Below are 22,885 nucleotides of genomic sequence, written 5' to 3' on the forward strand. Positions count from 1 at the left end.
CTGCCCCGGGCCCTGTGCCCAGGGCTGGGTGTGACTGTCCCTGGGAGGTGCCTGCACAGCTGTGGCACCACTCTGGCCCTGTGCCTGCCCTCCTGAGTGACACCAGACTGGCACCACTGGAGCTGCTGCTGTGCCTGGAATGGGAGTGCAGAGCTGTGGTGACAAACATCTCAGTGACAGGCCAGCACTGAGGGTCAGCAGCTTTGGCATGATAGACTCTGCCTGCGTGACCCTGAGCACTGGAGCATGAAATAGGATAAAATTTAGTGGTGGAACGTGCAGGGAGGCAGAAGGGTTGCCCTGCTGTCTGCATCAGGAGCTCAGGTCTGCATGATCACAGGGCTGGAGCCCCTCTGCTCTGGAGCCAGGCTGGCAGAGCTGGGGGTGCTCACCTGGAGAGGAGAAGCTCCAGGGACACCTCAGAGCCCCTGCCAGGGCCTGAAGGGGCTCCAGGAGAGCTGCAGAGGGACTGGGGACAAGGGATGGAGGGACAGGACACAGGGAATGGCTCCCACTGCCAGAGGGCAGGGATGGATGGGATATTGGGAATTGGGAATTGCTCCCTGTGAGGGTGGGCAGGCCCTGGCACAGGGTGCCCAGAGCAGCTGTGGCTGCTCCTGGATCCCTGGCAGTGCCCAAGGCCAGGCTGGATGAGTCTTGGTGCCACCTGGGATAGTGGAAAATGTCCTGGACATGGCAGGGTCTGGAATGAGATGGGCTTTAAGGTTCCTTCCAACCTAAACCATCCTGGGATTCTGTGAGGCTCCAGAATGGGTGGAAAAATCTGAGTCCACTAGAGAGGGAGGGCAGTGAGGGGTGTGGAAATATCCATGGGGAAATAAAAGCTAATTTTGTGAGAGGAGACTGAAAGAATTTGCGTTAATCAGCCTTGAAAAAGGCAGGCAGAAAGGGGCTGGGACTTCATTATAATGGAAATTAATCATGGGAGCAAACACCGTAGAGGGGGGATAATTATTTAAGCTAAAGGTTAATATTGGCACAAGAACAAATGAGCATAAGCAGTGAAGAATTGAGTTTTAGATGGAAATTTGAATGATCTGTACCATTCGTTATAAGATTTGCCCATGGCAGGGCATTGGAATATCATCTCTGAGGTCCTTTCCAACCCAAAGCATTCTTTGGTTCTGGAACAGCCTTGGGGTGTCCTGGGGAGCTTGTTTGGGCTCAGCTCTGGGTTCTGTGAGAGCAGGGGACAAGGGACAGCCTTGGGGTAACCCTCAGCCTAGGACACCCCACAGCAGTGCTGGGCTCTGCTCCTTTCTATGGCATTTCTGGGTTCCTTGGAGCACTGCTGGGGCTGGTGTCATCCCCAAGAGGGCACCTGAGGAGCCTCCTGAGGCCCTGGGCTGCCCCTGGGCTTTGGGACTGTGGCTGTGCGTGGTCACCCTGACACATGGGCTGTGCTTGCTCACCCTGGCAGTTTGGGAGCCCCAGCATCAAACTCAGTTGAGTTTTGACCTCACAGAGACATTGAATTTATGTTTCTGCATGTTCCATGACACCCTGAGGACCTCTGCAGTCCCTTCTGTGTGAGTCTGGCTTTCTGGAGTCTGGACCTTCCCTAGTACCTGTCCAGTGTCCTGTTTTCTACCTCAAATCCCTTTCTAGTGCTGTGGATGATGTTTAATGGGGGTTTCACTGTCTCAAAGGAAATTTTTATCCCTTCAGTCTTGAACCCTCTGGTTTCTTTATTTGGTTAATTCAGACTATCTGGGAGTTTTGGGGTGGGCTGGGGTCTTGAATTCTTTTTGTGCTGGTTGTGCCTTGGAGCTCAAGATGCTAATCCTAATTACAGTGGCCAGGGGAGAAGGCTTCACTGGCACAGCAGCAGCTTTGCTAACAGAGGGTGCAGTGTGGTGCTGAGCCAGCTGTGCCCAGGTGGGCAAGAGGCCAGTGGCACCTGGCCTGTACCAGCCATGGTGTGGCCACAGCCCCAGGGCAGTGACCATCCCTGTGCTGGGCACTGCTGGGGCACCTCCAGCGCTGGGGGCAGTCCTGGGGTCAGTTCTGGGTCCTCATGACAAGACGGACATGGAGGGGCTGGAGCAGGCCCAGGGGAGGGAACAGAGCTGGGAAGGGGCTGGAGCATCAGGAGGGCCTGAGGGAGCTGGGAAGGGGCTCAGCCTGGAGCAAAGGAGGCTCAGGGGGGACCTTGTGGCTCTGCACAGCTCCTGACAGGAGGGGACAGCCAGGGGGTCAGGCTGTGCTCCCAGGGAACAGGGACAGGACCAGGGGGAACGGCCCCAAGCTGTGCCAGGGGAGGGTTAGATGGGATCTTGGGGAAAATTTCTTCATGGAACAGCTGTCCAGGGCAATGGTGGAGTCACTGTTCCCAGAAGTGTTGAAAAGACCTTTGCATGTGGCACTTAGGGGCATGGTTTAGTGCTGGGGTAAGGGTTGGACTTACTGATCCTAGAGGGCTTTTACAACCTGACCAATTCTGTGATTCCATGAAGGGCATAGCTGTGCTCAGCCAGGGGCTGTGTGTGTGTCACAGAGGGGTCCTGGCCTGAGGGACCCCTCCTACCCCCTGAAAACCCTGTGTCCTGCGTCCCATCCCACCTCCTGAAAGCCCTGTGTCCTGTCCCACCTCCTGAAAGCCCTGTGTCCTGTCCCAGCTGCTGAACACCCCTGTCCTGTGTCCTGTCTCACCTCCTGAAAGCCCTGTGTCCCATCCCACCTCCTGAAAGCCCTGTGTCCTGTCCCAGCTGCTGAACACCCCTGTCCTGTGTCCTGTGTCCCATCCCACCTCCTGAAAGCCCTGTGTCCTGTGTCCCATCCCACCTCCTGAAAGCCGTGTCCTATCCCAGCTGCTGAAGGCCCTTGTCCTGTGTCCTGTCTGTTCCAGCTGCTGAAGGCCCTGTCCCGTGTCCCGTGTCCCATCTCAGCTGCTGAAGGCCCCTGTCCTATGTCCTGTGTCCCGTGTCCTGTCCCACCTCCTGAAGCCCTGTCCCGTGTCCTGTCCCAGCTGCTGAAGGCCTGTTCCGTGTCCCGTCCCACCTCCTGAAGGCCTGTCCCGCCGTGTCCCGTGTCCTGTCCCACCTCCTGAAGGCCTGTCCCGCCGTGTCCCGTGTCCCGTCCCACCTCCTGAAGGCCTGTCCCGCCGTGTCCCCGCAGGTCCCTGGACAGGAAGCTGCAGCGGCCGCTCCTGGGCAAGTCGCGGACGCTGCCCAGCATCCCGCAGTCCCCGGTGCTGAGCCGGCTGCCCCTGCTCGAGCCCGCCGCCTACAGGGACGACATGCCGGAGCAGAAGCCCTTCCAGAAGCACTCGGCCTCCGAGCACCCGAAAGGCTGCACGGTGCCTTCTGCCGGTGAGTGCGCCCGCCCCTCTGTGCCTACGGGATCCCAGCAAAGCTTCCCCGCTTCTTCAGGGGTACAAATCCAACTCCAGCCCACCTGGAGTTTATTCTGCTCTGAAAATAGCACTTCTTGGTGAACGTTTGGGGGTTTTGCCCCTGGTTGAGTCTTTCTTTGAGCTTGATACTTAAACCTCCCCATCCTTCATATTATGCTGGTGAAAAAGAAGAGGAGGTTGTTGAAAGCCACCCGAGGTGGAGGGGTGATGCTTGGAGCCTTCTGCCTGAGGGTGCTGGGATGAGCCACCACCCTGGGGCCTCCTTGTCCAATGCCCAGGCCTAGGTGCCTCTGTCTTATTTCACTTGTAGCTGGTCTGCACCAGGAGCAGTGACAGGAACATCATCGCTGTGCTCTTCCCGCAGCCGTGGCCTTGGAAATTTGCAAATGCTCCCAGCCTAGCGCTGTGTTTTGGTGTTTGGGCAGCCCTAAGGATTTTTATAATGTTCTTCTACTCTCATGCTGATCCTGATGAAATACTAATATTGCTGGGCCAGCTGCTCTGAGCAAGTTTATTGGCGAAGCTGCTGATGGCCAAAGTGTTTCAGTGCTTTTGGTGCCAGCAGAATCACGCTGGGACCATAAAAGTGATGGGAAGGGGGATTATTAACACTGAAACAAAGATAAAGCCTGGAAGCCAGGGCTGACAGTCCAGTGCTGAATAAAACCCTTATAAAACAGCTCCCTTCAAACAGCACCCTTGGATTTTTTAATTTTAATGGGGTTTTTTAAATTATCCCCCTCACAGTCAGATCCGTGTGTTGCTCAGCAGAGCAGCTGTCCAAACCCTGGATTAATTTTGATGCTTTGCATGCTACATTTCATTTCCTGATGCTACTAATTCTCCCAAAAGTTGTGCACAGAGCAGATCTCTGCACATGGCTGAGCCCATCCTGCCACTCTTGTCGTGACAGAGTTCCTGGGTGTCCTGCAGCACCTGAGCCACTGCTGCCATGTGTGGAACCTGGGGGTTTTCCTTCAGCCCATCAAATTGTTAGAGTGGGCCTTGGAATGGGAGGAAACCTGTGTAGCCTCCCCCACGAAGGACATGGCATCCAGAGCTCCCTTGCACACCTGCAGGTCCCCGTTTGCTCTGTTGGTGCCTCCAGGGAGCTGTGCTGGAGCTGAAGGATGGGAGTGGGAGGCTGGGCTGAGACTGTGGGGTGATGTTGCCCTGTGGGTCAGCCCCACTGCAAACACTTCACCTTCTGCTGCAGACTCCTGCTGTCCTGGGAGTGCAGACAGGCTCGTGCTCCATGGAACAGCTGTCCTGGAGCAAACCCCCTGCACACCCTCCCTGCACATCAGGAGCCACGGAAACTCTGAGTGCACCTAAGAAGTGTCTGAGATCTTCCTTTGCTCATGGCTGGAAGGGGCTAGGGGTGCCAAGAGGAGCAGGAGTAGGAAAACCCTTGGAGACTGGAGGGCTCCCTCCACAGCCAGAGCAGTGGATGAGTGACTGTGTTGTTTTCAGTCCAGATTCTCCCACTTTGTTTTCCTGGCTCAATTAGGAACTGCTAATTATTTACTTATGAAGGCTGTCAGGATGATGTCCCAGAGGAGAAAAAGAAGAGATGCCACTGCTGGACAGCACAAAGGGAATGGAGCAGCACGTGGTGTTGAAGGTTAACGAGCCCTGGGATGCTGACCAGGAATGCAGGATTCCTGTAAGGATTTATGAGCAAGAGCTGGGCTGCTGGGTATGGGGATGGAGAGAAGTTGGAACAGGGTGCCCAGAGAAGCTGTGGCTGCCCATGGATTCCTGGAACTGTCCAAGGCCAGGATGGACAGGGCTTGGAGCAACCTGGGACAGTGGAAGGTGTCCCTGCCCATGGCAGGGGCTGGAATGAGATGGACTTTAAGGTCCCTTCCAACCCAAACCATTTCATCATTCTTGGATAAGGTCCTTTCCCTAAAGAAGTGGTGGATTTGCTGTGAGCAGGTACTACCACTCCCCATTGGAGGTGGGGGGATGCAGGACCAAAACCAGCTCAGAAGGGGCTCATGCACAGGGACATGGCAGGAGCAGAGCTGTCCTTGGGAGAGGTGATGAGCTCATCTTCAGGAGTGTTCATGGCTCTGGAGAGGAACTGCACTCTGCTCAATGCTGTTCTGGGGGCCACGAGCAGAGGAATCTCCAAGCAAGGTGGAAGATGTCATTGTGTCTGGCATGGATGAGATGTGACATCCTCATCTGACCACTGGGACGTGTTCCTCAGCCTTTTCCTTTGTGTCCCATGGTTCCAGTGTGTCAGCACTGGAGGAGGGATGTGCTCTGGCACTTGACAGGAGGTCACAGGAGGATGTCTTGCTGTGGCACCACAGCTCCTCTGCAGGTCCTTGTGAAGACACCAAGGTGCCTGGCGGGGAGCTGGGACCCTGAAGATGGGCAAAAGAGCTGAGTCCGTGGCTGCTGAGCCTCCCAGAGCCCTTCTTTCCCTTCAAAACAACCTTCCACCTCATTCCATGAGCTCAGGAACTGGCTGGGCTGGTCAGCAGGTCTGGGTTTCCTGCTGGTCTGGTTTTGTTTTCCCCTGCAGGACACCCATAATAGTACTGGGGTCAGCTGGGACAGGCTCTGAGCTCTTCCTCTCCATCCTATATACTTCAACTCCTTGCCTGGAGCAGCTCCAGGATTAACCCCACATCCTTATGGCTCCAAGCCCTGGAGAGGGGAAGACAAACACAAATGAGGCTTGACTGGACAGGGGACAGTGCCTGTCTTGTCCAAGCCATTGTCTCTTGGGTGTCACACTGCAGTCTGCCAGGAGGTCTCACACCTGCTGGTGGCACACAGCAAAGAGCTGCCTGTTGCTTCTTATCCCTTGTTCCAGTGTGGAGATTTAGGAGTGGGACTGAGGAAAATTCCTCCTTTTGCTCTCTCACCTCTTCCTTCTACATCAGGCAGGGGCTTCTTCTCAGCCTTTGAGCACTGCAGCAACCCTGAGCTGCAGCCTGCACAGAAACTCTGCATGGTTTACATGCCTGGTCCCTTGCAGTTCCCTCCTCTGGCACCTGGAAGGAGCAGACCACTCTGGAGCACTTCCCTGCCTCCGTTCTCCCTTGTCTGTCAGGAGCATGCAGAGCTCTTCAGGAGCTGGCTCCATGCCCTGCTGTGGATCTGGGAAGAAGTTAACTCATAGCATGGCTGGCGTGAGTTTATTGGAAATTGTGCCCATGGGAGGAAAATAAAGAAGCCACAAGGAAGCAGCTGGATTTGAGCTTAGACCAGGACCCTGGAATTAATTTTTCTTCTACTTGTAGAGGATGTACTAGAGAGGCACCAGGTCTCTGTTCTTGCTGTTCCCTCCATCCTTTGATGTGTGTCCTCCCCAGCACCTCAAATTCAGAGAGAAAAAAGGGTTTGCAGGAATTGTTATTGCAGGAGATGGTCAGGAGATCTTCCGGAGGTGCTGATGTTGAGGGCACAGCTCTGAGTGGCAGAGGGGTGAGCAGCTCCAAGACACAAGAGCATGAAGATTGTTGGCCTCCAGTCTGTGGGCTTGCTTCTGTTCCTGGCATTTTCTCTCTAGGTTGGATGGGATCCTGAGCCACCTGATCTAGTGAGTGACATCCCTGCCTGTGGCAGGGGTTGGAACAAGATGAGCTTTTATTTCCCTTCCAGTCCAAACCAGTCTTTGATTCTCTGACTTCTTGATCTTCCCCTTCTGGCCATTCTGGGCTTGATCATTGATTTACTTGTTTGGTAGCAATCAGAACAAGCTCCTTTAGCAGGTAGAAAAGCATTTTGGGTAGACAAGGTCCTGTGGTGGCTCCCTCCGTGCAGGGAGGATGGACCCAGTTTGGTGAGGATCACCCCTTGGGCAGGCCAGGGAGCAGCTGCCTCTGGTCCAGCTCCTGCTGGAGAACACAGCTCCTGTAGATGAGAGACAAGACCAAAAGCTGCAAAAATCCTTGGGGAGCTGGGATCAGTGAGAGCAGATGTGGCACAGCTGTTCTGTAGGATTTGAAACCCAACTCCTCATCCCTGGGTGGGGTGCCCTGCACAGAGGAGCAGGTGGGTACAGCAGGTGAATCCTTGCCCTCATTCAGCACATGGCCTTGGCCTCCCTTGCTCAGGGCAGCAGAGCAGTGGGGGCTGTGTCTGGGTGAGCTCTGGGGCTGCGAGGGGACAGTCTTGAGGACACAGGATGGCACAGGCAGTGGCTGGGCCATCTCAGGTGAGCACGAGAGCAGGTTCTCCTTTCAGTGTGATTTCCCTGCGTGTCCCCTGCCTCTTGTGTGTCAGTGCTCCTGCTGTGCTCCCAGAGCGATGCTGTCTCACAATGGCAGCCTGGATCTGCCTCCGATTGACGTGTTTGTGCATGGAATAATCACAGCTTTCAAACAGCAGTTCCTGTGTTGTGTGAGGTGACATTTGGAGAGGAGCAGCAGCAGCTTATTAAATTGAAACTAGGGGAGAAAAAATCTACACGATGCTCGGAGTGCTGTGCTCTGGGTTGCCTCTTTCATGGAATGGTTTGGGTTTGAGTTGGAAGGGACCTTCAAGGTCATCTTGTTCCACGCCCTGTCCTGAGCAGAGTCACCTCCCGCTATCCCAGGTTGCTCCAAGCCCCATCCAGCCTGGCTTTGGACACTTCCAGGGATCCAGGGGCAGCCACAGCTTCTCTGGGCACCCTGTGCCAGGGCCTCCCCACCCTCACAAGGAACAATTCCTTCCCAATATCCCATCTAATCTTGCCCTCTGGCAGTCTGTGTAGGTGGTTCCTCTTCTGGTGGCTTGGAGTCCAGCCTGTGACTCACTATGTTCCATGTAAACCCCACAGCCTTGCTGGGTAAACTGGACTGCCCTGCTGAACTGGGGCTTAGGACCATTATCTGCTTTAAACCCCAGAAGTGTTTTGCTCCTCAGCCCTGGTGTAGCAGGATCATGGTCGTTCATGCTCGAAGGTGCTGGGTTTTTCAGCAATGAGAGGTGAAGGATGTTGCCTTGGTAAGAGGCTGCAGAAGGGGGAGAGCCCCTGGAGGCAGTCCTGTGAGATGCCCTTTTGGGCTAATAATTGAGAAGGCTTCAAGATCGAGGCTTTTATTGGTTGTTTGTCATGGCTTGAGCAATGATTTTGGCTGAGGGGAGGAGGGAGGGCAAGCTCCAGATGTAAAGAGGAGATTGGCAACAAAAAGCAGGCGACAATCTGAGCCGAAGGGGAAAGAGCGCAGCAGTGATATTCTGAAAACATCTCCTGTTGTTTTGTTGTTTTTTCCCTTTTGTTGCAATGAAATGTGGCCAGTCCTGCCCTGGGATCACCAGCCAAGCGTGGTGCCAGCTGTCACCACTGTGGCAGTGTTAGTGAGGTTTGTCCCTGGGACTCTCAGCCCTGCACTGCTGCATCCTGTTGCTGCTGGTGATGGGCAGGTGGAGAAGGGAGATCTGGCTTCTGTCCTTCATGGGGCTCTTGATTTGCTGTTGGCTGTGACATAAAGTGTTTTGGGGTGTTTTTCTGTAGGAGAAGATGGCAGTAAATTCTTTTGTAATTTTTAACACTTGTTGATGCCTCATTTTTCTCATTCACAAAGCAAGACTTGAAGGCCAGGTTGGACTGGAGTTGGAGCAACCTGATGAAGTGCAATGTGTCCCTGCCCATGGCAGGGGGTTGGAACGAGATGAGCTTTAAGCTTCCTTCCAGCAAAAAGCATTCCATGATTCTAACTGTATCTGGCTGATTCCTGCCAGGAGATGGTGGGGGCTGTGCATACCTGGGTGGGCAGTTGAGTGCAGGGCTGTTGCCTGGGGCAGGAGGTACGTGGGGATTTGTGGGAGGGATCTGCCATCTGAGTAAGTTCCCAGTGTCTGTACCCCATGGGATGGGGTGGGATGGCCAGAGGGGGTCCAGGGATACCCACTGGGCATCCCGAGAGCTGGCTCAGGGGGTAGGACAGGTCTGATCACGCTCTGATGGGGACACATCTCCTTCTCCCGGGCAGGGGAGGCCTGGCGGCTGGAGGATGACTGCTCGGAGCCGCCCAGGGCCCCCCAGCTGGGCACGGCCGTGGAGGACGCCCCGTTCAGCTACTTCCGCACGCGCTCCTTCTACATGAGGAAGAGCCTGTCCGTGGACAACCACCTGGGCTCGCTGAGCTACGCCGTGCACCCGGCCGAGAGCAGGGCCGAGCGCGTCAGGACCAAGCTGCGGCGGCAGTTCGTGAGTATCGGCCCCGCGCGCGGTTCCCAAACACGCTGACATCTTGGAGAGCTATTTCTGTGCCCAACACGAGTAAAACAACAGAAAGAGAGGCTGCTCCAGAGTGGTGGAGCAGATGGTGGTGGCAGCTCGGCTTTGCCCAGCCCGTGACAGAGCCCCTCTCCTGGGGTCCTGTCCCCCTGGCTCTGAGGGCTCAGGGTGGCTGTGGCTCAGCTGGGTGAGGGTGGACAAGGGCCTGGACTCTGGGCACTGCTGTGCAAAGCATGGAACAACGCTGAAAGCAGGAAATGAGTTTTCCTGTCCTTGGCTTCGTGTCTGTGAGGAACTGCACCTTTCCAAAGGTTTGTCAGGGGCCAGCAGTGAGGGACTGGGGCAGCAAGGAGCCAGCACCGAGTCCTTGGGGCAGCAAGGAGCCAGCACCGAGTCCTTGGGGCAGCTCAGAGCCTCCTGGCCCTCGGGAGCTCCTGGTGGCCGGACAGCAGGGATGCGTCAGGGCTGCACCGCAGCTGTGGCAGCCTCTGATCAATGTTTAATGGGCTCTGCCTCCTCTCTTTCACAGAGACACCGAACCCCGCGGCTCGGGTGTCCTCGTTAGTTGTAATGAGGGCTCAGGTGCCGCGGGGATGAGAAGCACTCCGTGTTGATTGGCAATGGCTGAGAGAGCCAGTACAATGGGCATGGAGCAGGGAATGGGCTGAGGCTGCACAGCTCACCTGCCCCAAGCTGTGCACTGGCTTCCTCTGCCCCAGAGGAAGGGTTGGTCCCTCTGGGGTCACACTGGGGGTTTGTCCTGGTGCACCTGGGCACTGTGGGTCTGGGAGCTCACCCTCCCTCTTGTGCCTGCATCGTTGGATGTAGCCACTGCTGCCCCTGGGAGGGCAGCTCCGGTCTCAGAGCGTGCTGGGGCCAGCAGTGAGGGCTGTGGGTGAGTCTGTGGGAGCTGTCACAGTCCCAGCACTGCCAGTGAACCTTCTCTGTGGGAGCTGCTGCCTCGGGCTCAGGAAGCACTTGAAACCTCAGGGATGGTGATGAGCACAAGCAGGATGGGGCACCTGATGAGCTGCTGAAAGATGCTGGAGATGTTTAAGATGAGGCGGCCCTGCTGTGGGGTAAGGAATTGTCTGCTTTTTCTGTCTGCCTGGATCTGTGGCTCCAAGCTGTACCCAGGAAGGACAGGAGGGCACTGAGATGTTGAGGACCATTGTCTTTTGGGGATGTGTTTTCCAGTGTCTCTGTGGGACCTGTTCCCCATAGCCTCTGTGCTGCAGTGGAGATGGTCACAAAAGGTGTGGAGGCACTTGGGTTTTAAGCACAGTGTCCTGGTACCTGCAGAGAGCTGGGTTCTGCCCTTCCTGTGGGGCAGCCCCTGTCCCTCCCTGCTCAGTGCCATGCCAGCACCTCTCTGTGCTATCTGTGGCCAGTTTGATTTGGCCTTTGACTTACTCAGGTTTTGGGGACCTTTAGCTTTCCTTGGTGTACCCACAGAGCTGGCTGGCTGTCAAGGAAGAGAGCAGGTTTTCTGTGGGATGTGTGGGGTTTTTTCCTTGCTAAATAATTCCTGGCTCGTTCCAGCATAAAAGTTGTTGCTGTAGCCTCAGCCGTGGGCTCTGACCTTGTGAGACCTGCTGAGAAAAGCAGACTCATCCTACTTGGGAAGGGCTTCCAGAGGCCCTTCAGCGGTGGCAGAAAGTGTGGAGGAAGGTGAGCTGGCAGAAAGTGTGGAGGAAGGTGAGCTGGCTGAGGCTTGGGTCAGGACAGGACCAGCATTCCCAACACAGCCCAGAGCCAGGTTTGTAAGTTCAAAGCAGAGATCCTGCCAAGCTGGGGAAATGATTTCCAAGGACAGTTGTGGGCTCTGTGTGCTCCCATGGCTGGGTAGTTAGTTTCCATCTGTGTGCTGGAGGTGTTGCAGCTTCCCTGGGCTCATGTTGTGCCCTGCCCTGTGTGCCACCAGCTCTGCCCAGCCCTGGCTGGGGAGGAATCACTGCCAGGTGGGATCTGCTCTCCTCATGCATGGCACAGCACCCACAGGAGGGAGCACGATTTACCATATCACAGTGGCCCATCTTTTAGGAAGAAGCTGGATTCGTTTTTCTGGGCTGTTGCACTTCCCCAGCCTGTAATGAGGATTTCTGGCTTTGCTCTTTCCGTGCTGACAATCTGAGCCACCTTTGCAGCTGCTTGGCTTGGTTTTCAATTTCCCCAAAAAATAGAATTTTGGGATTTGCTGAGAGAGGGGAGGCTGTTGAGGCTTTGGGTGGGACAGGGCAGGGCGGATGGTGACAGGGCAGACCTGCTGCTCACATGCACCCAGTGCTGTGTGGCCCCCTCACATCCATGTGATTAGGTGCTGCCTAACGAAGGCTTTGTGCTGCTCATGGGCACCTGAGCTTGTCCAAGGGAGAATTTGCTATAATTTATGTGAAAATACTGGAATCTGGCTTCCCTGCTCCCCTGGCTGTGACATGCTAGATGCTGCCAGGGCTGCTGAAGCATCTTCAGTGCAGGGGGAGCACCTGCAAATCCAGCCTGGCCCCAGAGCAGCCACTCCTCCCGTGCCTGCCTGAGGCCAGCACACCTGCCTGCCTCCCAGAGCACTGGGGAGGGGGGAATGTCACTGGTGGCATTTGTCTGCAGTCCCACTCTGCTGTGTGATGGATCTGCACGTAGAGATTACTGGAATTTGCATAATTTGAATTTTAAATGAATTCCAATTTTTGCGATTGTCAGAACGAGTTTTCTTTCTAATAAGCCTTTCCTTTTAACTCCTCCAAGGCCTGCAGTGCTGTCAGCATTCCTGCCTGGAGACAGGGGAGCGGCTGATTGCTTTTGACATCTGTCTCTCACTCGGATCCCTGCCTTGTCCCAGTCACTCCAGCTGTGACAGAGACAGGCTGGGGCTGTGCTCTGAGACCTTGGGCATGTTGTTTGGGGTCACTTGGTGATGGCCAAGGGATTGTTTTGGTTTTGTGCCCCGCTGGCTCCTGAGATGGGCAGCAGGAGCAGGGATGGGACCTTCTGCAGTGTTCCTTGCCAGAAGTGAGACATGGCTGAGTTACAGACTGTGCTGATCTCCTTGCCTTCACTGGAAAACTGGTCATTAAAGGCAGAATTAACCCTGTTAAACTCAGCATTAACCTTATGGAGCATTAAAAGAGGTCAGCAGGGCTGAGTCACTCTCTGTGGTGGTTGCTGGGACAGTCAGTGCAGATTGCAGCAGGGCTCAGGGAATTGTGCTCTTCCCTTTCCCCCATGGGAATTACAAGTTCTCTGTATCTAGGCCAGTCATTCTGGCATTGCCCACTCATTTTGTGGTGTTATGGCACAGACCCTGCTGCCTCTGAGGAGAAGGAGCCAGCAGTGCCCAGGATCCCACATGCTGAGCCAGCTTGGTTTGAGGTCTCTACCCTGACCCCTCTGCTGCTCTGAAATGATGTGCTGCTCTCTGAGCATTGCAGAGGAGTCACCAGTTTGTGTAGGGGACACGGAGGAGAGCAGCCCTTGGCATTGCCATGGCATCCCTGGTGCTGCCCCAGCTGCCCAGACACTTCTGCTCACTGCAGTTCCTGCAGGTTTCAAGTAGGTGACTCGGGGTTGTATTGCTTTCCTGCCTCTGCACTAATTAATTTTACTCCGTACTCTCATGCACTAATTTATTTTTTAATTATTATTATTTGTGTATAGTGTTTTTCCAGGCAGTGATTTTGATATGAAGTGTCTCTGCCCTGCAGGAAGCACTTAGACTGTTTGTCTTGGGAGTTCTACAGATGAGTTGAGCAGAGGAAATCCCTGCCTGACAAAGCAATGATGACAGAGACAAGGTGGATTGGGATAGCAGAGCCTGGGGAGGGAGGCAGTGAGGGGAGGAACTCACTGTGTGGCACAGACCTGGTGCTCACTGGAGTCACTGACAGTGCCTGGGCTGGCACCAGCTGACAGGTACCTGCCCATGTTTTCCTATTCCAATAAATAATGATCAACCCAGAAATGCCTCCTGTCCCTGCTGGTCACTGCAGGGATGTTGAGGAGTGCAGAAACTGCCTTACCCCAGAGCAGCACCAGTCCATGGGGTGTGATTGTCCTGCTCTGGGTTCTGGGTGCCACACGAGCTGGAGACAAGGTAGGACCTTGGTGGAACCCATCTGTGCATTGTCCCAAGGGTTTGGTCTCATTCCTAAGTGTGCAGGGACCTCCCCAAGTCTGTGGGTGCAGCCAGGAGATGTCTCTGGGGTGATGCTGATGGTGACAGCAAGGCCATGTCACCCTGCCATGATCCCTCTGCTCCAGTGGAATCCCAGTCTCTCTGTGCTGGTGGTGCCTCTCTCCTTGCTGTATGTTATTGGGTTCTGTTCTGACACTGCTAACCATGCACTCCCATACCCGATTTCAGAAGGGATCAGCAAGCTGACAGAAGATTCCTGGCTGTGTCTGGAGTTCGGTGTGATAAAAATAAATCCATATATAAAAATAGAGTAATAGAATCATATAATCCTAGGGTAGTTTGGTTTGGAAGGAGCCCTAAAAACTATCTCATCCCAACCCCTGCTACGGGCAGGCACACCTTCCACTACCCTAGATTGATCCAAGCCCTGTCCAAGCCCTGCCCTTGGACACTTCCAGGGATCCAGGGGCAGCCACAGCTGCTCTGTGTTGATAAAATGACCGTGTGAGAGCAGGTCAGCTGTGCTTGGTGAGGAGGTGGAGCAGAGCAATGAGGGTCATCCTGGAGCTCCACACAGACTGCCCCAGCTCCCAGAGCAGAGTGGCAGTGGCTGCCTGAGGGAGGTAACTGCAAAGGCAGGTGATGTTTGAGCTCTGTGGATCGCTCCTGTGCCCAGCCCCTCCTGCCCACGCTGCTCACTTGCTGACTTGTTCACAGAGTGCTCCACAGAAAAACCCAAACCTGATAAATAACGTGTTACTGGAGCCAGAGAGAGACTCATTCCCTGGAGAGCAGTCCCTGGGAGCTGGGAAGAGGCTCCCTGTGAATCACCCCACTTTGCAAATTAGTGTGGGAGTGAACAGGCACAGCAAAGCTCGAAACCCAAACGTAGCCGGCTCATTTCTCTGGTGAGCGTGGTTTTATTTACAACAGCGGCTTGTGACGTCCCAGCTGGTGCTTTGTGGTGCCTGTAGGAAAGCAGGGCTGCCTCAGGGGGAGCACAGCATTCCCACACAAAGGGAGATGTCTCCTGTGGGAGGAATTAGGAAGCAGAAGAGTGGTTTGTGGGGAATGCTGGGGGCCATGCTGGTACAGAGGGCTTCTGCTGGGGCTGGGGACAGTGTCACACCTCCCACTTTGTCAAAGCCAGGCTGGGACCAGTGCCTGTGACAGTGAGAATGAGCTGGGGTGGGTGAGGCCTCTCCTGTTTGCTGTGAGAGGTGGGCCCAGTGCTGGGAAGGTTCAAGGCACAGGAATATAAAATTGACACACAGAAGATGTGGGATCCTGAGCATGAAGCTGGAAGTGGTTTGTTGCTGAGGATGAGACTTGGGGTTTGATTTCAGTGCTGTCATTGCAGGGTGGGTGCTAGTGAGACTGACCTGTCATTTCCCAAGAAAACATACAGGCTGGCTTTGCTCCTAACCTGGGCCTTTCTGTTGAGTTTTTATCCTCTTTTTGCCAAGGTCAGGATTAAATGTGTCAGATGGTATTTCTTGTTGGGACTCAGATGTTTATTAGTTCTTATCTCTGTCACAGTCTCACAAACCCTGAGTTCTGCAGCACTTCACTTTAACAAACTAAAAGTGGAGCCCCATCTCTCTCTCTGCAAGGCCTTTTAAGGATAAACTGCCCAATTAAGAAAATGACACCTAAATTATTTTCACTTTTTATACAATAACCAACCACCCATGGCCCGAAATGCAGACTTTTTAATCCAATTACACAAAACCACCCAAACCCATGGAGAAGAATGTGAAGAAGGACCAGCCTCTGCCCAAAACCTCCATCTTGCTTTATAAATATTGCTATATTCTAAATAAGCCCTTAAACTCTGAGTTTCTCACCCTGTGATATCACACACTTCTATTCAAACTCCACACCCACAATCCGAGTTCTGTCATTCCATTTTGGAAGCTTCTCCACAGCCTCAGGTCAGTGCAGTGTTCTCTGAGGGGTCAGTGCCTGTTAGCACAGAAAGTCTGAAATTCTCAGTAACCAGGGTTCCACCACCTTTCCAAACAGCTTATGCAAGCTCCCACGACATAACCTCTACATTCAAAATAAAACAGTGAGAAACCAGCACACTCTCCCTGCAAACCTGCAGTGTTTGCTCCCTCTGCTGGCCTTGCTCTGGGGAGGAGAGCCTGGATGCACCTGCCGAGGGCTGGGGATGATGTTGTGGAGCCCGGGGCATCCCCCAGGCTGGCAGAGAGACAAGCAGCAGCTTCAGCCACCCCCAGTGCAGCCTCCTGCACCCAGCTCGGGGCAATGACAAGCACAAGCACAGACTGGGCAGGGAATGGAGCAAGAGAAGTGCTGAGTGGGACTTAGAGATGTTGGTGGATGAGGGTTGGACCTGCCCTGGCTGTGTGCACCCAGAACCCCCCAGGCCTGGGCAGCAGGAGAGGGGGGGATTCTGCCCCCTCAGGTGAGACCCCACCTGCAGAGCTGCTGAGGTGAGTATAGAGGAGGCCACAGAGATGCCCCAAGGGCTGGAGCCCCTCTGCTCTGGAGCCAGGCTGGCAGAGCTGGGGGTGCTCCCCTGGAGAGGAGAAGCTCCAGGGACACCTCAGAGCCCCTGCCAGGGCCTGAAGGGACTCCAGGAGAGCTGCAGAGGAACTTTGGGGACAAGGGATGGAGGGACAGGACACAGGGAATGGCTCCCACTGCCAGAGGGCAGGGATGGATGGGATATTGGGAATTGGGAATTGTTCCCTGTGAGGGTGGGCAGGCCCTGGCACAGGGTGCCCAGAGCAGCTGTGGCTGCCCCTGGATCCCTGGCAGTGCCCAAGGCCAGGCTGGGCAGGGCTGGGAGCAGCCTGGGACAGTGGGAGGTGTCCCTGCCATGGCAGGGATGGGATGAGTTTAACAGGCCTTCCAATCCAATCCAATCCAATCCAATCCAATCCAATCCAATCCAATCCAATCCAATCCAATCCAATCTATGATTCTGTTTCCAGCCACTGATGTGTTACCATTTCTATTTCTGCACAAGGAACATGAAATGCTCAGCGAGCAGCAGGGCTGAGGAGGAGAGCAGAGTCGTTTGCCAGTTTCCAATTTTACTCTGCTTCCACCAGCGAGACTCACCAAAAATGTGCACTGTGTCCTTTGGTTTGTGGGGTTTGTGTGAAAAAAGAAAATAACTACAGTGATTTAAAATAAGTGAGACTCTATTTTGTGAGCTGGAGTATTCCTCCTCCGTGGCAGGACTGGAGCCTTATATGAAACTCAGAGGATTTTTAGGGTTGGAGCTGCAGGCCTGTCTGGGCTTTTGGCAGTGCAGGATGGGCTGGGGATGCTTTGGGCTGCAGCCAGCAGTGCTCCAGCTCTCTGGAAAATCAAATGCTTTTGGTTCCAACCCCCTGAGCATGAAGGCTTTTGCTGGCACAACCCAGATCAGTGTCTGGTTTGTGTGAGGGGAAGCTTCAGCTTCTCCACCTGCCTTTGCCTGATTGTCCCTTCCCAACAGCTGGCTGTGATGGTGGCAGTGGCCACATGTCTGCTGCCCAGGCCCTTCCTGCCCTTGGCATCCAGCAGGAGAGGTCCTGCCTGCTGGGGCTCTTCCTGTTAATCCCAAAGTGCACACTCTGCTGGGCTTTGTCATCCTGATTTCCCTTTCTTCTGGGGTTTACCACAAGGATGTCTTTGTGGTGGCAGGTCCCTGGATCTGGGTGGATCACTGCTCAGACCAGGTGTACTAAATCCCATCCCCTGCTGCCCGTGGGGCCTCTCAGTCCAGCTGCAGTCCTTCATTTGTTTCCCTGGGAGATGTGCTCCTCTGCTCTTCCTCTCCAGCCCCTTGCAGTTGTTTCAGAAAGGAAATCTGGCTGTTGTGAGGTGTTCTCCTACAGTCAGACCCACAGTCTGCAGCTCTTTGGGTCTCTTGCTGTGAGGGAGGCGGATGCCCCAGGTTTGTGAGCAAATGGTGACATCCCCACGTGCCTTTCCTGTGCAATTGGAGCGTGCCAGCGAAGAAAGTGCCTTGCCAGGCTGATGAGGATTAAATCCTTCAGAGCCCTTTCCTTACAAGCACATTCCTGCAGGGAGGTGCTTGTGCCTGAAAAGCCCTTTGGGCCATGGCTGTGCCTCACAGGGACTCAGGTGGGCTCAGCTGCGGGACTGGGAGCCCCTGAGTGCAGTGGCCGTGTGGAGGTGGCACTCGGTGTGTGCCGGGTGCCATCAGCTGCGGCTGCAGAGCCTCTCCGGGTGCAGCCTGCCCGGGCTGTGCTGGATACATCCCCGGGGGCTGTGAGGCACTTGTGGGGTGAGGAACCGAGCTCTGAGTGCGGGGCCGGGCGGGAGCGTGGCTGCAGTGGCAGCTGAGCGCTGCCAGGGGTCTCTGCAGCACCGCGCTGCTGCTGCTGCTGCTGCTGCTGCTGCTGCTCCCGGCTGCTGCAGCCTTCCTCCCGTCCTGCTCCATCCAGCCTTCCTCCCGTCCTGCTCCTGCTCCATCCAGCCTTCCTCCCGTCCTGCTCCTGCTCCATCCAGCCTTCCTCCCGTCCTGCTCCTACTCCATCTAGCCTTCCTCCCGTCCTGCTCCTGCTTCATCCTGCCTTCCTCCCATCCTGCTCCATCCAACCGTCCTCCCATCCTGCTCCATCCAACCTTCCTCCCCTCCTGCTCCATCCTGCCTTCCTCCCGTCCTGCTTCATCCTGCCTTCCTCCCGTCCTGCTCCTGCTCCATCCAGCCTTCCTCCCCTCCTGCTCCATCCAGCCTTCCTCCCCTCCTCTGCCCGCCCTGCTCTCGCTCCAGAGCTCTGAGTTCCCAGCCTCTGCAGCAGGGCATTCCAGGTGGCTTTGAGTTGGGATGGACCTTAAAGCCCATCTCATCCCAACCCTGCCATGGCAGGGACACCTCCCACTGTCCCAGGCTGCTCCCAGCCCTGCCCAGCCTGGCCTTGGGCACTGCCAGGGATCCAGGGGCAGCCACAGCTGCTCTGGGCACCCTGTGCCAGGGCCTGCCCACCCTCACAGGGAACAATTCCCAGTTCCCAATATCCCATCCATCCCTGCCCTCTGGCTTCCCACTAAGCCATTCCTTGTGTCCTATCACTCCAAGTCTTTGTCCAAAGCCCTTCTCCAGCTCTCTTGTACCTCACAATTTCCCCATTCCTTGTGCCTGGGGCTCTGTGGGAAGCTCCCAAAGCTCTCACAGCCCTGGGGGTCACTGTGTCAGCACCCAGTGGTCACATCTGACAGCCCATCATCAGTGAGCACTGCCAGGGCTCCGTGCTGTCCCTGCACATGGAGCCAGGGCTCAGCTCTGTGCTGCTGCCCACTCTCCAGGGTGACCTGTGAGTGGTGGGATGTGACACTGGTGCTCCCAGGGTGTGCTGGTCCTGCTGCAGGTCCCAGCCCCTCATGGTTTGCTGCTTGCTGGGCATTGCTGATCTCAGCTGGGACAGGAGGGACTTTGGGGGGATGTTGTTACAGAGCAGAACTCGATGTGAACATGGCTTTTTGTCAGGGACAGACCTATCCCTCTTGTCCCACAGCTCCCATGGGGCTCACAGTGACAGAGCTGATGTTCAGTAATTCCCTGGCAGTGGGATGTGGCAGGACAGTGCCACCCTGCCTGTGGGACACTGCCATGTGCAGGGCAGACCTGACGGAGCCACTGGGGCTGCCATGTGTCTCCTTTCCCCCTCTGTGGCACCCTTGGGAACCCATGGGCACTGTGAGCTGGGGCACAGGCTGGAGCTGGTTCAGCTCCCTGGGGAAGGCTGACAGTGGAAGGTTTGGTGGGCACTGGGGATGGAGAGAGCTCTGCCATCCTGGGGTCCCGGGCAGGCCCCCACAGCTTCCCTCCCTCTCCAGGAGGAGCCTGACACTTGTCCTGGAGCACGGCAGGGCTGGGGAAGGAGCTGGCAGCGATCTCAAAGGGGACCTTGAGGCTGGAGATCAGGTGGAGCATTTCCTGTGGGAACAGGCTGGTGTCTGGGCTCGGGTGTCACCTCCCTTGGACGGCAGCAGCCGCCTTCTTGCAGTTGGGAGGGATGGAAAAAGAAAGGCTCCTGAAACCTAAGAGCTGCTTGCTCTTTGCTTTGGTTCTGGTTTTACTCCAAGAATAGAAACAAAGACGATGGATTTGCATCACCAGGAGCAATTTGAAGAGGGAGGAGGAAGTGATGGGACCTCTCTAGTGACAGGAATGTGCTGGCAGGAGGCCCTGGTGACAGGGAGGCGGTTTGACCCGGGGGTTCCTATTAGCATTTTGTTCATCTCACTTGTGTTTTATTTTTTAATGGTGAGTTGGTGAGCTTCAGCAGCTGAGCCTGTCTCTCTGTAAGGGAGCACTTGCAGAGGCAGAGGGTGCCCAGGCTGCTGCACAGAGCAAGGTGCCTTTGGAGGTGCTCCACTTGCATAATCAGGTCTTGATCTCCTGGAAAGAAAAGGAGATTTCTCTCTCTCTACATTGACTATTTACATGTCATATGTAAAGCTGGTTTTCCTCCTTCCTGCTGCTGCAGTCACATCTCCAGTCTGAGCCCAGCCCTGCCAGAGGACTGAGCACAGCCACAGTGGGGTGGGGGAGGTTTCTGTGAGACCCCAGACCCTCGCCCTGGGATCAGCAGGGATGGGGTGGATGCTTTTTCTGTGAAGCTCTTGATGCTCATTTAAAGGAAGGGGTGTGTTTGTTGCTGGCCTGCTGAGCCTGTCCTTGCTGAGGCCTCTGGGCAGCCCAGGAGGAGAGGGCCTGGCAGGGGAACAGGAAAGCACAATGACATTTTTGCAGGAGAGAATTCCCCTGTTTCTTTGGCTGTTACAGAGGTGACTTTCCAAGGTAGAGAGGAGCTTTTCTGAGATGTCCAGCTGTCAGCATGACAACATTCAAATTTGGATGTCTCTGCTCCCTGACAGTAGGAATGTCCAGCCTTGTGAGAAGTTTCAGCTCTTCTGGACACTTTGAGGAAAGCAGGATGAAACGGCTGTCCTGGAATGACCCTGCGTGCTCCCAGTGCCCCTGTGGGGTGGTGGGGTCTTGGAAAGACCCCAATTTCAGCCTGGGGTGTTGGGGTCTTGACACTCTTGTCCAGGCCCCTGTTAGCCCCTGGGGAGAGAGGGAGGACACTGATTGCTGGAGCAGATCTGGGATGGAGCTTCGTGTCAGGAGGCTCCAAGGGACATTGACAGGTCCCTGCTGGGCCCTGGTTGAGTCCCTGCTGCCTTCCCCTCTGGAAGAGTGGTCAAATACTGGAATCATCTACCAAGGGAGGTGGTAGAGTCACCATCCCTCGAAGAGTTTAAAAAAAGACTGGATGTGCCACTTGGTGCCATGATCTAGTTGAGGTGTTAGAACATGGGTTGGACTCGATGATCTTAAAGGTCTCTTCCAACCTAGAATTTCTGTGATTCTGTGTGAACTGCTGCTCAGGGAGGAGGAGCCCCACGCTGGGCTGTGGTACCTGGGCTGGGGGGGAGCTTGTGCCTGCTCTGCTTGGGCTTTGTGCTGCTTCCCCTCTGGTGAGGGGGGATGCTCTTTCAATAATTTACCTCTGCATCTTTGTGGGTGGGTTCCTTTTTCAGGCTTGAAAGTCAGCAGCAAACCCAGCCCACGGCTCTGCTGACCATCCAGGTTTTGTCCAGATGACCATTCACTGGTACCTCTGGTGACATCTGTGACACTGGCTCTGCAGCAGAGTGTTGTGCAGTGGGGGGTAGGATGGAACACTGGCTGCCCCAAAAGTAGGGAAAGCAGAGTCCTAGTGTGTGGTGCTGGCCTGGGAGTGGATTTGTTCTGACTGCAGCCCTTTGCTTGCTGTGAAAAGGCACCAGGTCCTTTGCCCTGGGACTGGTCTTTGTGGTGCTCCAAAGGGAACACAGGCAGCAGCTTTCTGTTGCTGAGCCCAGGGGAGGATTTGGGCAGGAAGCAGGAGGTGTGCCTGGAGAGTTCCTGTGGGCTGCAGGTGAATCCAGCCTTCCCCCAGAGCTCTGGCTGCTCTGTGGTTCTCTGTGCTTTCACCAAGAGCCTCAGGTGATTTGTTCATCTCACTTCTGGAGAGCACTGAAGAGGCTGCCCAGGGAATTTGTGGAGTTTCCCTCACTGGGGTGTTCCAAACCCACCTGGATCCAGTCCTGTATGTGCTCTGTGCTCTGGGATGGCCCTGCTTGAGCAGGGAGGTGGGACCAGATGAGCCCTCCTGTGGTTCTACCCTGAACTCTGCTGGAATACTGTGACAATTCTGGTGGTCTGATCCATTTTCCCAACCTTTCTGCACCGAGCCTGTGAGAGGCACCTTCTCAGGAAGGTACAGCCCTTCTGCCGTCCTTCCTCTTCTCCTTGAGATGGCTTTGCCACCAGAGAGCCTTTGGATGTGACCCTGCACTGCCTGGTGTGTCAGCAAAAGCTGCTTTGGAATCTGGAAGTCAAGTGGGCAAACTGCAAATCATCAGCTTGAGTGCTGCTGTGGGTGAATTAACAACAGGAGCAGCCCTGGCCATGGCTCTGAGTCCTGCAGGACACCTGGGGCTGGAGCAGCTGAACGTGGCATGACCAGAGCTCTGTCAGTGGGGCACATTCTCCTCGAGGTGTCAAACCAACCAAACAATCTGGGCTTTCATTCCTGGCACATTCAGAGATCAGAGTGTTTTCCTTACCTACCCTGGCATCCACAGATGGTGTCACTGTGCCTGTGGTGCCTGAGCTCCTTCTGGGGGGTGTCTGTTTGTCCAGCCAGCCTCCTGCTCCTGTTGTTGCTCCCAGTGGTGGCTGGGAGAGCTGAGCTGCACCTTCTGTGTGTTGGAGCTGGATTTGCAGTGTGGGGACATGGATGTGCCCCAGCACACGGTCCCAGGGTGTGCATGGCCCTGCTCACTCTCAGGGAGCTCCTTTCAGCCTTACCAGGGTGAGCCTGCTCCTGCCAGGCTGGATGCTTGAGACAGAGCAGGCACAGCTTCCTCTGGGCTCAGCTTTGTGCTGCGTGGTGGGAGCTGCCATGGGGGCATTGCAGGCTCTGCTGGGCAGGGTGGGCACTGCTGGGCATGCAGAGCCCCTCTGCTGCTTTTCCATGCTACCACAGGTGGGTTTGGTTCACTCTCCTTGTTTCCTGTGTGTGGCTCTAACCAAAGCCCAGTTCCTGTGTATGGCTCTAACCAAAGCCCAGTTCCTGTGTGTAGCTCTAACCAAAGCCCAGTTTGTGTGTGTGGCTCTAACCAAAGCCCAATTCCTGTGTGTGGGTTT

At 55.3% G+C, this 22,885-nt stretch overlaps 1 protein-coding gene across 1 annotated transcript in view; it reads left to right on the forward strand.

Annotated features, from left to right (window-relative positions):
- The window catches only part of LOC132080961 (ankyrin repeat and fibronectin type-III domain-containing protein 1-like), a 247,480-nt gene that overhangs the window by 71,899 nt on the left and 152,696 nt on the right, over positions 1-22,885 (forward strand). Inside the window, exons 3-4 of the mRNA XM_059484388.1 lie at positions 3,139-3,332; positions 9,319-9,536. Of these exons, the coding sequence (XP_059340371.1) occupies positions 3,260-3,332; positions 9,319-9,536 (291 nt within the window). The 5' untranslated portion in view covers positions 3,139-3,259. The remainder of the gene's footprint in view (positions 1-3,138; positions 3,333-9,318; positions 9,537-22,885) is intronic.

The sequence above is a fragment of the Ammospiza nelsoni genome, chromosome 17, assembly GCF_027579445.1.
Source record: "Ammospiza nelsoni isolate bAmmNel1 chromosome 17, bAmmNel1.pri, whole genome shotgun sequence".
Classification (NCBI taxonomy): domain Eukaryota; kingdom Metazoa; phylum Chordata; class Aves; order Passeriformes; family Passerellidae; genus Ammospiza; species Ammospiza nelsoni.